This window comes from Lepisma saccharinum, chromosome 3, assembly GCF_977018435.1.
Source record: "Lepisma saccharinum chromosome 3, izLepSacc3.1, whole genome shotgun sequence".
In the NCBI taxonomy this organism is placed as follows: domain Eukaryota; kingdom Metazoa; phylum Arthropoda; class Insecta; order Zygentoma; family Lepismatidae; genus Lepisma; species Lepisma saccharinum.
In genome coordinates, this window is record NC_139231.1 from 123,767,103 (window position 1) to 123,783,943 (window position 16,841).

Sequence of the window (16,841 nt, forward strand, 5' to 3'; positions counted from 1 at the left end):
TTCGCTTATTCAAAATTAGCGTAGATATAATTAAAGCAACCATGTAATTAACGTTTTTACATTTCATTTCTTAGGTTCATTGCGATAGGTTTTTTCTTGTTAAAATTAAAGCACAAATTGTAAGCTTTTCTCTTTTTCTCTAAAGTAACCAGTTTCTCTACAAAAAGCCGTATTTCAGTAAAAAACTATTGACAAATATGCAACCATAGTGAAATTAATAAAGGGGGGTGCCAATACATCGATGTACCCCTGACCACAAAATCGTTATCCCTTTACCCCCTCCTCTCCATAAATAAGAGTCATTTTTGTAACACAAATACGTATTTCCATTAAATTCAAAGCTGAACTTGTAGACTTAGTCACACGTTTTGGGAGGGGCAGGTGCCACCTTGCCCCTCCCGCTTAATCCACCAACAGATTGACGAACGTATTAGGATCTACTTTTACAAGATTATAACATGCACAAGGGTAAAACAAATTTAATGCAAAAGAAAAACACTTGTAATTGCTTTATTTGTAATTTAACTCGCAAACAATTTAGTGCTGGCAAGAACCAAGATTCAGAGTTACTCGTAACTCTCTTTTTACTACTTGTAAATAAGGATAGATAAATATTTTTGTACTACAATTAGTGCATTTAATCAGTCTTAACTCTCTACTTTCTTCTAATTTCGGGACGAACTCAATAGGAAATCATGTGCAGAACATACAGGATATGTTGATGATGATGTTTCAAATTTTACTGCAGCATTTTTATGGTTTTTCACAAACTGTACTATCATATAAGCGAATGTGTGGCAATATTTCACACACAAATACACAAATATTCAATGTAAGAATCTAGCACTCTATCAACAGTTAATTTATTTTATGTAATTAAGATTTATTACAATGATGCGTTACTAATCAAACTGAAATTGTATCAGATTACCGTTAACATTGTATTAGACTTGATCATTTATTCAAGTACAACAGGTTGCTTTAAAACAGTGACAATTTCTAATGATTAAAACTTTAGGGCACATAATAATTTGTTTTATTGTGTGGAAACCAAATATGGATCTTACTGTGTAAAACAGTTAACAAAAACATTTAAAATTGTACATAGTTTAAATGAGAGGCATATACATAAATACAATTTACACAAATAGAAAGCTACACATGAATTGTGGACAATATTCTGAAAGGCTTTTATGCAATACAAAAAAGTGGATTTGTACAAAAATCAACTGTGGATCTCACACTGTGCAAGTTCCTCTATTTTTGGCAAAATATGTACTAAAAATAAATCTAGATTTATCCGAAATTAACTGGGGAAATGTGATTATTTTTCCTGTACGACAAAGGATACAGCTACATTTTCCCCAATAGATATCTTACAGCTTGATTTGGCAAGATTTATTCTTCTGCGACTCACATTTCTTTGTCGTATCCGGTATGTAGTGTCCTGCACTAAGTTTCACAGATAGATTCAGATATTTGTACACATACATAGTAAATGTACAAGTCAGTCTAGGTACTTATCTTAACCTGTGGTCGTTTCTGTAAATCATCTCTCTTTGTTTATGGATAGAATGATCCTATTAATTTCTGTTTCTTTATTGACTTGGAAATCGCTCCAGGAATTTGTTCGTCAGACATATAAGAATTGTTGTAATCTTGACGTTTCTTGTTATCTTCAAGATGTCTGCCATTTAAAGATCTTGAATTTTGTCCATTTTTATCTCTAGTTTCTGCAGCTGGGCTTCTATTTCGGCCTGAAACTTTTCTGAAGATTGATTTAACAAGGTCAATATCCATTTTTCCGCTAACTGGACTCCTTCTTTCACTTTGCATCCTCTCAACTATATCTCCTTCACTTGATTCGCTAATCTCTCTGCTACTTGAGGTTTTCTGGAGCTTACGACCGCTAACATCACCATTCAGGTCAAAATATGGTGCTCCCGGCTGTGAAATATAATTGTTGTTCCTGGCATTTACTCTTGTTCCAGATACTCTTCTTGTGTTGTAAGATTGTTTCCCTACATTATAATTTCCTTGATGCAATACGTTTCGTTGCCGATTCGTTCTTGCCGAAATATCTTCATTGGAGGCTCTCTTAGTTCCCCTATAGAGGTTGTCATGAAACGAATTCGTTCGCGAATTCTTTATGCTTGGTTTCAATTTGAGTGCGTCTTTCTCTTTACTTGAATAATGTGTCGCATCTAGTGATTCCTTTGACGAAGTTTTCCCAGAAAAGATTCTGGGTTGATTTTTATCAGGAGCTTTCATTCCAGCACCCCCACCTTTTGCGGCTCCTTTCAGCAGTTCTTTAAAATAATTCAAGCTATTGGGTCTGAAGTCGTTGTCTTTGACGTCGTCGTAGATTTCGGTGTAATCTTCATTTTGGTCGTAGTAACGTTCACTACTTGCAGTATTAGTTCGTTTTCTAAAAGGCTGATTTCCTCTGTACCTCTTAAGTGGGAGATTATTACGAGAAGACATTCCTATCCTTAATTCAGTATTCTGTTCGTCATCAGTGCCTCTATAGGTCATATCTTTCCCAACCAATCCGTTACTTGATGAAAATACCGTCGAATTATTTACTTGTTGAACCTCCTCAGGCCGATTAGATGCCGTTTCGTGGTTGAGTTTACGAAATACGTTGACACGAATAAACCTCCCAATAACACGTTGTTTCTTTCCACGTTGCAGTTTGGAAAATGCTTGTGCACTACTCAAATGGAAATTATCAGTTTCTCTACTATTTTTGTACGCGTCGAAGTTGTATTGAAAATCATTCTTAGCGTCATAGTTTACATAGTTTCCATCCATCATATCCAATGCTGATTTATTTCCACCGGTATTAAAATCAAGTTCAGGCAGTACTTTCTTGTCTTCTTTGGAAGTAATGTGTATATTGAATCGGTTTGAGTTCTTTTGTGTTAGACTTTGTTGTTCATCGTCGTTCTTCTCTAATACACTGTTGCGATAATTAGTACCAATTAATTTTTTATTATATCTTTGATTGAATGTGGAAGATGTTGAAAGTCGTTTGCGAAATTGTGGTTTAGGAGTAGAATTTTGATATTCTAATTCATGACTGGTCCACTTTTCTGATTTTGTTAAAAGCGTACTTTCAAGATTCGAACTTGATTTAGTATTAGATTTGGAAAGACGTAAATCATTTTCCTTTTCCCTTGCATCCTGTAATAATGCATTCATTTTTAATAACGTAGATTCTTGTAATATCTCATTCCTCTTGATGTTATAGAAATCCGAAATATCTTCTTTGGATAATAATTTAGAGTTTTGTATCCCGTGATCTTTAATAATCTTGATTTCCCTTTCTTCATTTTCACCTGAGTACGTTGAATCAGAAGCTATATGTGGTTTAATATAAGGTTTCTTATTAAAGCCATTATCAGAATATATAGTTTGCTTATCAAGGAAAAAATTTCTCCTAGTCTGTTGCTGATTCTTCTGTTTCCTTTCACGAAATCTAGGTTTGAAGGAAGCACTTCCAATTAAAGTCCTTCTTGTATTCTCATTACTGTTTACATCACGAGTGTTCGGGATATTAAATGAAATATTTGTGTTGTCTGGTGTTAATAACTTTCTCCTTGTTCCAGGTATTTCCTTAGAGAATGGTTTCATACGACTTGGGATAATAGAACCAATAAGTTTAGGTTTTTCCTTAATATGCGCTCTATCACTTACTTCTCTTTTATTTCGCTTTCTGATCTCCATTTCTTTTCCGCCAATCAAGTGATTCGTCTCAGTGGTGGAATTGTTGTTCTGCAAATTAAATTCAGAGAGCTGTTTTGTAACTGAGCTTTGGTTTTCAACTCTAGGTTCCAGTCTCATTCTAGTTACGGTATTATTCGTCTTTTCAATACTGGAGGAAATGGCGCGTCTAGTCCTACGGACATCACTAAGCTTTTCTGTATGTGTGGGATGTGCATTCGATTTTATTATCTCGTTAATATTAGGTCCTTCAGTAGGAAAAGTTTTAGGCTTTCCTTCTTGTTCAAAGTTCAGCGCACTGATCAGACTTTTCGATTTGTAATTTAGAATGTAAAATAATTCCTTCAAAGTCATGTTAACGTTTCCGAATAATCTCCTTTTCGTATCTTGGATATCAGAACAGAGTTCTTCAAGACGAATTAGTTCCCTTTGTTGTTCTTCCGAAAGATACTCTTCCTTCTTGCTTAAATCATGATTGTCTGTTTGCTCAATGAAAAATTTATGTCTCTTTGACAACATTTGAGCAGTTGTTCCCATAGGATGATGTTTTGATATTCTTTTCTTCATTTCCATGTCCACGTTACCTATTAATTTCTGCTTTCCCGGTTCTTTCCGAACGCTCTTCGAGGGGTGAAATAATACAGATCCTATCAATCTTATGCCTTGTTGTGATCCTGGTAGTAATATGTTGCCATGTTTTCCCGAATGATTTTCATCTTGATTTTGCTGTTCTTGCTTCAGTTTCTTTCTCATCTTTAAGCCGCTTAAGAAATTACCACCAATAAGTATACGCTTACTTTGAATTGCCTTTTGAGGAGGTTTCTCATGAGTTATAACAGTTCTGCTGTCCATTTCATTCTTATGAGCAGTTAAAGGTTTACCTTTCGTTATTATTGTTTCTATTTTCTTCAGTTGTTCAATATTTTGATGACTTAGGCTAGAGGCTTTTGACGAAACCTTTTTATTGAGACTCTTCCTCCATGCAAGGGGTGAAAGAGATGATAAACCGGAGCTTCTTGGCTGGAAAGTTGGATTGTTGTTATTGATTTTCTTTTTTCTTACAAAGAATGATTTTTCTCTATTTTTTCGATCATGTTCTATGTAGTTTGTAAGTTTCATTTCTGGATATTTGTGCTTGTTTATTTTGAGTTCGTTTTTCGTGTTGTTTTTCGGAAGTCTAGAATAGTAATTTCTGTGACTTCCATCTGCAAAATATCGCCACCAGGTTTGAAGTTTACTAATAGGCACCAAGTTCTTTTTATCCTTCAACAGGTCTTTTCCTGGAGTATTTGTTACTCGCTTCTCACCAGTATGGGTTGCCGCACTGTTATATTCAGCCATATGCCTCTTTGTCGGCGATGTTCTTAAAGTATCATATCCTTTCCTATCCTTTGAAGATCGATGTCTGCTTTCTCTTGCAAAAGACGTCCACCATCTATGGAGACTCGAAGTTGGTATCTCCTTTTCTCCAGCTCTAAATAACTCATTTTGACTGTTCCTCCTCTGCTCTTTAAGAATGCAACTTATGCTCTTTTTCTTCGCTGTCTTGTATATGTTTGAAAAGGAGCGCGTTCCAAACTTTTCTTCTCCGGGTTCGATGTTTCTGTCCTCCCTTGACTGGATTTTATTATCACGTCTCCCGTAAATCATATATCTAAATCTCTGCGAATGTTTACCTAATTGTGCAGCCCTTTCCTTAGCCATCCTAGCTTCTTTAAGTCTTGATGTATACGTTACTCTACCTTGCAACAATCTGTTAGGGATATCCGAATCTTCATTGCTCCTAAGTCTGATAACTCTTTCTTGTGAGCGAGCAAACCTAGGAGTTCGATTTTGAATAATGAATTCCTGTGACACTCTTTGACTATTATCATATCCGTTGTTGTGAATTCTTACTTCTAACATAAAATCCCTAAATGCACTTCCTAAGCTAAAAGTCAAGTCAGACAATGTATTATTTGCCCTTAACTTATTAGCAGTTCCTATTATTACATTTCTTGAAGGTTCTTGAACTATCTTCACGGCAGGCGATGTTCGATTCGTAGATTTAGAGTAACTGGAAGTCTTGTCAGTTGTCACTGGTTCTCCATGGTTTAACGTGGCGGAATTATTACACAAAACTCCTAATGTACCAATCGGAAGGCTCGCAGAAGAAGGTGGCGGAAGCTGTAGATTCCTCAAAGACAAGTTCTCAGGCGTCAAAGAAGTTTCTGGTTCAGATGTATTGCCGATAGCAAACCGTCTGTTGAACAGCAACACTACAATGACACTCTGAGGATAGAAAAATATTAGATAAGTATACAGAACTGCAGCCAGTAATCATATACGAAAAAATGTTGATTGTTATATATCGCACTAGGTTTTAAACTGAAATGATTGATATTATTGCTGGTAACATTTCACATTTTCACACTGACCTTTATCAGGCCAAATGTCAGAAATGATTTTTCAAAAAGTGACAAAAGCAATACAAAAATTGTTAACTGGCAAGATTTCCATGAAATGGATTTGGCTTTTTTCCGGATATTTCCATAAAATTCACTTTCTACATCCTTTATTCTTCCCTTATATATTATTTCACACGTTTTTGTATTTCATTATCCAATTATAAATCTACATAATCTTGTCTCCTTTTCTTGATAGCATTCCAACCCTTACAATTACAACAATTCCAAAATACAACTTCTCCAGCTTAGAAAATATTGCATTTGGAAAAATACAGTGATGTCGCCAGAGAGGGATCAGGGGACGGACACTTCTTTACAGTCCCTAGCAAACAAATGTTACATGTGAAAATGTTCCCCCTCTGCATCTTATGTCTTATTTTAATGGCGTCGCTATTTTCCGTGTGATGAACTGTAATATTACCAATAATCATAATATTGTTAGCTTGGACTTTTGAAGTGAATTTTTTGGAAAACCAAGAATTCAATTCAATGCAAAACGTACTGGAAGATGACGTTCATTTAACTTTCTTTAAAAAAAATTAATTCAATGCGACTAAACTAAACTAATTTAAATTTACAAAACACGAGTCAACAGCAGGCCGTTTTCCACATTAGTGTTCATGGCATAGCGCTGATATTTTACACTAAGAAACTTGTAGCAGGCTAGATAGACATTAAGTTTGAAGTTGGCAATAGAAATTTGGTAAAGTTTTCGCAGTGGTACTAGTTCGATAGCTCTTTTTGACTCATTTTGTATATGTATTTAGGTTTGCTTAAAATGTATACTATTTCAAAATTACGTCTAAATCGAAATATAGTGATATAAATGAGCATTGAACAAAAGAACAAGATAAAAGTCGAATTTGAATTTATGCAGTTGTACAATTAAGTTCTAATTGCAAAGAAATATAATGATGAGATGATAATCATCTGTTCATTGGGCAAAACAAGACAAAAGTTTTTCAATGCCCACCATGGTAAATTATACAAGTATTTGTCACTTACAGATCTAACTTCCAAGTGTGGTAACTTTGGTATATTTTACTTTCTGTGAACTGGAATTCAAAGTCAGAGAATAATCCAATAACATGCATTTTTGCATCCAATACGTATTTTAAGCAATGCTTCCAAATTTAAAATATTGCTATTTACGTCAAAAGCCTATAGGATTTACATCAATTTGTATCGTACATATTATACTAATTTAAGTGGGACACTTGCATGACCAATTTGCATTATGCTCTGAATTTGAAGATAATTTAAATTAACTTCGTAATATAAAACCTCGAAGTCTGCCTCCCCGATGGCGTAGTGGTATCGTAGTTGTGTTATAATTAGACCTCGGATTTTTAAGTTATAAAAAGTGTGCTTTTAGGTTCCTAAAATAGGCTCTAAAAATCCTAAAATAGGTTCGAAAAATCCTAAAATAGGACCTAAAAATCCTGAAGTAGGTTAAAAAAACTTAAAATAGTTCAAAATTCGTGAAAAATGCTAATTAGGTATAGTCACCGGCAATGAAAATGGCACACCTATATCTGAAATACGCACTATCTTGCATAACGTTATGTGTGTTGCCTAACCCTACGGCGATGGCAGAACTTACGATTGGAAATTTGCTAATAAAATCCAATTTTCGCCGTATAGTTAGGCAACAATCTTTTTTCATGTTATCCACAGTCAAACTCCGCAATTTTGTCTGTGAGGATCATCTTATATGCTGAAAATAATCTTTCAATAAAAACATAGTCAGTGGTGCAAACGTCAATGTTGAAATGTTAGTTTGCAAGGCGTGAAAGCCACAAAGCACCGAAGTGAGCAAGACCACACAGATCAGACCACTTTGGATTGTACAGGTAACAGTGGCACCAGACATTTTCTTTGTTCAGAGCTTTGAAAAATCACCAAGGACTTGGAGGAAGGGAAATCGACAGAGAGTACATTTCAAACACGTTCGTCATTGAATTTGTTCGTGACAAACAAAGCAAATGCCCCTGTGTGACATAAACATCCTCTAAAACCTTTAAAAGTATATAAAAACCTAAAAAAAGGCTTGATTTAGGCGCATAAACCTAAAATAGGTTCTAACAAGCAAAATAGTATTTTTAGCCACTATAAAACTTCATCAGTCGTTGCGTTTTTTTACGAAACGCTGACATAACTTATTATTTCTTACATACCTGTAAAGGAAAAAATAGGTTAGAAACCTAAAATCTGAGGTGTACTTATAATCAAGGGATCTCCGGTTCTATACCCTATGTAGGCACATAGTGGTTCGGATACCACTTAAAGCTGTAGGTCTAGTCTCGATTAGCCTACCGTGCATAAAGCTGACTTAAAACAAAACTCAATGAAAAAATAAACAATTAGTGCATTAAATTTATATTGAAAATAATCTAACCTGTTCTTTACTTCATCATGCATGATTGGCTGACCTATTTTCCTTATAGAAATTGCATTATACGTAAATGCTCATTAGTTCCCATTCAGTACCTGCTTTCTGAATTACTTATGTAACGTCGCTAATTTCCACCTAGAGCTAACCGCGAAAGGATGGATAGAGAATGAAGCTTGGAAAGAAAGGAGCATGAATCGTACGTGGTCGTCATCAAATGTACCATCCCGGAACTTGCCGTAAGTGCCTCAACCTAAGCGCGGGAAAATCTTAATCGCTATTGTTGAGAGCAAGGTTTGACTCAGGGACTTCCCAATTGCAAGTAGTGTTTTCGACCTCGAAATCGATCCAAAAAAAGCAATCCGGGCTCAGATTGTGCAATGAGGACTGCGTGAATTAACGGGGGGATTTCCCGCACACAATTTTTTTATCCCCGCCAGGGATATTTTCATTCCCCCTCAATAGAAATGGAATTGCAATCATATCGTATATTTCTTAAGTATGTAACAAACACAATTTAAAAATAATTCGTATCCATTAATGGTTCAGTCATCAAAGATTTCCCTGCCGAAAAGTATGTAGAATTGCTCATTACAGGACACCATTCTGCAACTGACCAATCTCACCGAGCCGAGACAACATTTTAGTCTTCATAGCATAGTGCTAATATTTTACACAAGAAACTTGTAGGTGGCGACGATTGGGTTCCAAAACTGGGGGGAGAGCAAGGACAGTTTACTTTCCCTTGGCAGATAAAGTTTAGAGAGCGGAGCAAAAGTGACCAAAAATGGTGGGAGGGAGGGGACTTCACCCCATGCCTCCTAAGCCACTGAATGGACATTACGTTTTTACAAATTTTGTCAAGTTTTCTCAGTGTTACGAGTTCGATAGCTCTTTTGGTGTAGTCCGGCCGATATGTGCAGATATCTTGCTGAATTGCGCATTTTTGTGATAAAAGCATGACATTTCAAATGTTGTTTAATATCCGTCTTAATATAATTTTAAAGATTGGAGGCATTTAAAATACCCTGTTGGTCAGCAATGGCGGATGTTTTCAAAATGGCGGCCGATTTATTAGTATATCTTTTGACACAAACGATGTAAATGAACTTTTATTCATCCTGTTTGAAGATTTATCTCTGTTATTGGTCAAAGAAAAGGAAAACGTTCCAATAAGGCCTACGAAAGCATTCTAAATGCATATTAATGAAGAAAAATACATTGTTTGCCCATGTTTAAGGGGCGCGTTTTTCAAGATTGTTTAGAATAGCATGTTGCTGTTCAAATCGCTTCAGTTTTGAAGTCTGAAGTGTAATCGTTAATTACATCAGCACTTTAGTTACTAATTATCATATTTCACGGATGTGGATATATGGGTTTTTAAATTCCAGGGGCAAAAACACAAACATAGACTGAACTATTTAATGCTACTTGAAAGAGTCTCTTGCACATCAACAATGGTATTAAATGTTATCCATTAATCAAATTGTTTTAATTTTCAAAGTATTGCTTATGTACCTGAGAACATATCAATACAATCAATTAATGCTGTTAGTAAATCACGAAATCATAATTGACATCTTCAAAGGGTTTTTGGTGTTACTAGTTCGATAGCTGTTTCTGTGTACGAGTTTGGGTTATCTTAGAATGTAAATATACTGTTTCTAAATTACGTTTAAATGTTATCATAAGATTCAATGACCTAGATTAGAACCAGTGTTCTAAGGTACTTAGAACCGCAAGGCAATAGTTTAGTTTGCTATATACAAATTTGAGTACTCCCCCCAAAAAAAACCTCCCAAAATGAAATAAAAAACACGCCACTGAGCACGCACAAGGAACGGTAAGATCTAAAAAGTACAGAACGAAATCCACTGGTAAGAGTACAAAGATAACTCAACAGGTGGCAGCAGTGTTTAACCTTCAACACTGGCCCACTCCGTGTAGCATAGGGTCGAGAGAAATTCGTGCCTTCTAAGATTTTTCATCCATTTATTCCATTTCACGTTACTTGTTGCTAATTTAGTTAGCTTATGTAGGCTACAGTCAAGAGTAAATTGCCTTTCTTAGGAACTTATTGATAACTACGCTGCAATTTCTAGTTATATAACTAATCCTGGAAACAACCTTCCATCACATTGTCTCGCAAGTTTTTATCATCAAGTAGTTAGCACATAGCGCTACGACGCCAGAGGTCCGGTTTCGAATTCTGGCCTGGGCATGGATGTTTGTGAGTGTTCATTCATCAATTTCATCATATCATCACTCATCCCCATCTTTGCAATTAGCCAAAATTGGCAGAAAAGCGAAGTAAACTAAAACAAACCAAATCAAATTATCATCATCTAGCTTGTCTTCCAAAAAAGGAATATAAAACAAATATGAATTTTTAGTAAGTAACAAAGCACCTGGCATTGATTTAATACCAGTTGAGTTAATTAAATATGGTGGAAATTCGTTAATATGTCAAATTCATAAATAAATTCGTTTAATATGGAATAAAGAAGAAATCCCTCAACAGTGGAAAGAATCCACAATTGTTCCTGTGTTTAAAAAAGGTGATAAAATGAACTGCAATAATTACCGTGGAATTTCTCGACTCTCAACAACATACAACATTAACAGTTGGGCTGAAAAGTTCGTAGGCTAACATAGTAAAAAATATTTTTTTGACAAAATTCGATTTTATTATTCAATATAGTTGCCTTCGAGGGCGATACAACGATTATAGCGGTCATACAATTTTTCGATGCCATTTTTATAGTACGATTTCTCTTTAGCCTCAAAATAGGCCTCAGTTTCGGCGATTACCTCTTCATCAGTGCTAAATTTCTTTCCAGCGAGCATTCTTTTAAGGTCTGCAAACAGCAAAAAGTCACTGGGGGCCAGATCTGGAGAATATGGTGGATGGGGAAGCAATTCGTAGTCTAATTCATATAATTTTGCCATCGTTTTCATTGATTTGTGACATGGTGCATTGTCTTGATGAAACAGCACTTTTTTCTTCTTCAAATGGGGCCGTTTTTTCGTGATTTCATCCTTTAAACGCTCCAACAACGCTATGTAATAATCTCAGCTATCTCGATCAACTTCACTTTACGATCATTTAAAATTATTTTGTGGACTTTTTTGATGTTTTCGTCGGTAACAGCCTCTTTGGGACGTCCACTGCGTGCATCGTCTTCGATGCTCATTTCGCCTCGTTTAAATTTAGCAAACCACTTCTCAACGGTTGATTTTCCTGGTGCAGAGTCCGAATAATGTTTATCAAGCCAAACCTTGGCTTCAACAGTATTTTTTTCGCCAAAAAGCAATGCTTTATTAACACACGAAATTCTTTTTTATTCATTTTTTTCACAATAACAAAAGCTGCTTCACTCACAATGCTATATCTCACGAACTAATTATCCGGCAGCTGTGAAATTTATACACGTATCTTTTGAAGGTTAGTACTAAGTAAAAATCACATGGATTTAATTCTAGTAACGCCATCTATGAGTCAGCCTACGAACTTTTCAGCCCAACTGTTATCTAACGTTCTCTTAACAAGACTAACCCCATATGCTAATGAAATTATAGGTAATTATCAATGTGGATTTAAACGTAACAGATCAACTACAGATCAAATTTTTCATATCAGACAGACACTTGAGAAAATGTGGGAATATAATCAAAATATCCATCAACTATTCATTGATTTCAAAAAAGCATATGATTCGGTCAAAAGAGATAAATTATAGAATATATTAGTCGAGTTTGGAATACCTAAGAAGCTTGTTAATATGATAAAAGTACGCACCAGTGAAACAGAAAGTAAAATTCGTGTGGGTATTAATGTGTTTGACAAATTTACAATTCATGATGGGTTAAAACAAGGAGATGCATTATCTCCATTGCTCTTTAATTTTGCGGGCCTCGTCGACTTGTAATCAAGGGGTCCCGGGTTCGATACTCGCTGGAGGCACATAGTAGTTCGGATCCCACTTTAAACTGTTGGTCCAGTCCAAATTAGCCTTACTGTGCATAAAGTGGACTTAAACACCATTCAATCAATCAATCTTTAATTTTGCCTTAGAATATGCTGTTAGGAAGGTAAAAGAAACTAACGAAGGACATACTTTAGAACTACATAGTTTGTATTCATGTCCAGATATTGTTAGAATGATTAAATGAAGAAGTCGTAGGTGGACAGGCCATGTGGCACGAATGGGAGAGGAAAGAGGAGTTTACAGGATTCTTGTTGGGAAACCTGATGGAAAGAGACCAGTAGGAAGATGGAAGGACAACGTTGAGATGGACCTAAAGGAAATCGGTAGGGATGGAAACGAGTATATAGATCTTGCTCAGGAAAGGGGCAGATGGAAGGCCTGTGTTGCTGCAGCCATGAACCTTCGGGTTTGAGAAGGCTAGAGAGTTAGTTAGTTAGTAAGGGTGGAGTATAATGCCACAACAACTGCAATGTGCTCCAAACTGTAGCTACATGTTGTCCTTTCAGGTTTAATTAAATAATCGAATTTAACAAGAAACAAAGCTAGGAACTATTCCACTGAGTCTAATCCACAAAGAGGCATCTACTCACAATTGAGATTGTATGTAGGGTAGCAGTACAATGACGCTAGCTCCAGGGGCCTACGCACATATGAATCTTGGCCTGCTACTAATACATTTCATTAAACACAATAGAAAAAATATGGAGTAGAGTTATAAATAAAGCAATACTTACTGGAATCAACGATGCTGCTAAAATTCTCCAGTGCATTCTGTCTGCTTTCCGATGGTTAGTTTTGTATATGTACTGAAAAGAGGAAAAAAAAATAATGTATAATTTCAAATCGCACAACAAAATAGTCTTATAGGCTACAATGATGATGAGATGAGATTAACAGCAAAGCAAGATGGTTAATGCAATGTAATAAAAATGTTACCTCATAAATTATCTTTTGGTGGGATTCTTGAAGCGGGAGTTTACACCCCTCTTCGTTTCCCACCTCGATACCTACAGAATGACTGGAGATTGAGGGAAAATGTTGTTGATATGGATTTTACCAAATGCTCACATATGAGAATGCCACCCCTTGCACAAAAATTTACACACACACACCAGATGGATAACAGCCCCCAACTGCCAATGCGGGGTTATAGTTTAAAAAGTCTATTTCCAAATCAAGAAAATTCCAATGTTTCCATCAGTACTTTCAGGATTAGACATAATCGGGACTGGACCTGCAGATTAAAGTGGGATCCCAGCCACCGAGCCCTGGACCAATTGATAACAAGGAGACAGTGTTGCCAAAATGGCATCCGGGAGGCTAGCAAAAGATAAACAAAATTGCTGGGCCATCATTCTTTAAAAGATTTATCATTATTAGTTTGACACAACAACAAAAAGATAAAACACTTTAAAACTTTTGATATATTGACACACACAAAATGTCGACAATGACTTACTAATAATGTCTAGTATTGGCAACAATATCCGCGGCAGTAACCAAAATCTTTCCACTTATCCAATACAAAAAATGCAAATTTTGTTTCAAATATTGCCGGGGACACAAACCTGTATAAATGTTCAAGTTAGCAATATCGTAGACATTGGCGTGCCAACGATTTTCGAACGGGGCGGGTTATTTTGCCATATTTTCCTATCGTTGACGTTCCTTTTTGGAATACTGGGCCAAAGGGGAATTATGACCCCCACCCCACTCCCTTGGGCAAGCCACTGATCGTAGATATTATCTTATTGCCACATTGTCGACAAAGTTCCCTTCAATGTGGACGCACTCAAAGTATCACAGGGCCTCCCCGATGGCGTAGTGGTAACGTCGTTACCTGGTAATCAAGGGATCCTGGGGTGGAGGCACATAGTGGTTCGGATCGCACTTTCAACTGTAGGTCCAGTCCCGATTAGCCTATCTGTTCATAAAGTGAATTAAAAACAAAAACTCAAACTCAAAGTATCACAGGTTCAAAAATCGGGGCAGGTCATCCTGAATGACGTATTTCAGTGGTTTTCCTCAATCACTCCAGGCGCATTCTGGGATGATAAGTTTCCCCCAGTTTCTTTTCACTTTTCCTTCCAGCCACGTCGTCGCGGTGAACTTGATGGCACTGAAAATCGAAGTTACGGAGAAGCAGCAGCCACCCGCTGTTTCCTCGAAGCTGGGTGGTATTCTCTTTTAGAACACACAGAAACAAATTAAAGCATTCACACTGATCTAATTTAGTACGACACCACCACGAAACCTTCAGTTTTGACGCACCTTAAGGTTTATAAGTTTATGCACTACCCTCGTTTGGGTAATATATTGTAAAATCTGCTAGCACAAGCTTGATGATGAATACAGTTAAACACGCCTCTCAACGGCTATGAACAGAGACTACTGTGTTGCTGTCAGAAGTTCTCCTGTACAACTGACCTTACTGTACATGCTGTGTCGTTCTTTCTACCAAAAGAACATACGTCAATCGACTATGACGTCAAATATACATATTGTGTAGAAGAAAAGAGCGAGCAAATCTTAGTCATGAAGGTACTTGCACGAACGCTGGTATAGGAGCAACAAAACGAACGAATGTCCATATGGGACTCTTGATACCTGCAACAGGAAGTCGGCAATATTTGAGTCAATTGCTGATGTCACAGCGGACCCAAGGCGTTCCTTGCACGTTTACTTCCACACGGAATCCAAACGGATATTGACACCACCCAGAATGAGTAATTAAATAACATTTACGCACTTGCGAGAAACGCCATACAACCCCGTGACTGTTCCAACACTTGATTTGAACTAGTGCAATTCTTTGCAAGTTAAGGACGAAAATGGTAATTGAATTGTTGATTTAAGTCCACTTTATGCACAGATATGCTAATCGGGAGAGGAGCTACAGTTTAAAGTGGGATCCGAATCACTATGCAATGTGCCTCGAACCCGAGACTCATTGATTACAAGGCGACGACGTTACCACTACGCTATCGGGGCGGCAGCCCCCATTTGTTAATAAATTCTATGTAAAATCAAAAGAGAACAGCAAATTACTAGAAAAATGAGTAAATAAAAAAAGGTAAAGCTTTCCCCTGTGTACTGTGCCATAAAGAAACATATGGGGTGTGAAAGGTCAACATATTTACGATCTCGGTTATACTGAAGGTGATGTAATTAGTATCACGCTCCGACCATATTTACTCTTCCCCGCCCCCGGCATTTATTGACAGTAATAATTAGCTATATGGCACTTTTATATCTAGTAATACACAGAAAATGTATTTGACATTCATTCTTAGAACCAAAGCTACTGTATGCACCTGTATGTCACACTTCCACATAACCAAGTGTGATCCGAACCATGATATAACTTCACCGTGTATCGAACCCGGGACGCCTTGATAACAGGGCAATGACGTCACTCCCATCCTCCGTTAAGACATAATACTAAAATACGATAATTTGGTTACACTGACTATTCATTTTTCTTCAAAATGAAGTGCACACGATCTATGGTATTTCACAACCATCATTTTCCGAATGTATACAAGGATGTAGATTGAATATGGCATAATTAAATCATATATTTGCCTTTATCACAGGCTTTGTTCGACTCGTTGCATTCAAATCATTGTTTTCTTTCACAATAAAAAGTTGTTTCCTTTTTGGTTTTCGCCTCGCAAATATGATTCCCCACACACCATTTACTTCTCAAGACAGACACAAGATGTCTCCTCATCTCGTTACAGATCACACGAAGTTGAAGTTACGAAAGATAGATGGTGCTCACCACTAACCTCAATCAAGATATAATTCTTGTATGTGCATATTTTAATATTGTACGTCGCTTTCCTGACTTTCTTTGCCAATCGTGACGATGAGGATAAACGATGAATTAGATGAAACTGATTTTTTTTTATACATTTCACATGAAACTAGGGTTGTTAAAGGTTCAGGAATTTTAATTAAATTCAATTCCGGTCCAGGAGAGAAAATCAGTAAGCGTATATGGGTTCTGGACCGTAAAGAACCTTTTTATTTATAAAGTATTTCAATTCGGTCCAGGAACATTTTTTCAGGATTAATTTAAATACGGTCCAGGAACTTTTTTCCGACTCAATCTAAATTCGGTCCAAGAACATTTTTTCCATGAAACAATACGCAAATTGGACCGGATTTAAATTTTGCGAGAAAAAAAGTCCCGGCCCTGGGTTTATGGGTTCCTGGACGTTTAACAACCCTGTATCAAACTTCAATGGATGAACTAATACTTCCATTAATGAATATGTGAAA

At 36.5% G+C, this 16,841-nt stretch overlaps 1 protein-coding gene across 1 annotated transcript; it reads right to left on the reverse strand.

The window, feature by feature from the left end:
- Positions 1 to 1,026: 1,026 nt before the first annotated feature.
- LOC145985391 (uncharacterized) lies at positions 1,027 to 13,359 on the reverse strand. The gene is made up of 2 exons (XM_083119364.1): positions 13,289 to 13,359; positions 1,027 to 5,997 (listed from the first exon to the last, which is right to left on the reverse strand). Exons 1-2 carry the CDS (start codon positions 13,322 to 13,324, stop codon positions 1,564 to 1,566), a joined length of 4,470 nt encoding a protein of 1,489 aa, XP_082975490.1. The 5' UTR covers positions 13,325 to 13,359; the 3' UTR covers positions 1,027 to 1,563.
- Between the last annotated feature and the right edge of the window lie 3,482 nt (positions 13,360 to 16,841).

What these genes read in the sequence shown, in the direction of transcription:
- LOC145985391 (XM_083119364.1), bottom strand. Translation starts at nt 13,324, where the DNA reads ATGCACTGGAGAATTTTAGCAGCATCGTTGATTCCA. An exon ending in TAGCAGCATCGTTGATTCCA is followed by an intron (nt 5,998 to 13,288) that starts GTAAGTATTGCT and finishes TTCTATCCTCAG; the next exon opens with AGTGTCATTGTAGTGTTGCT.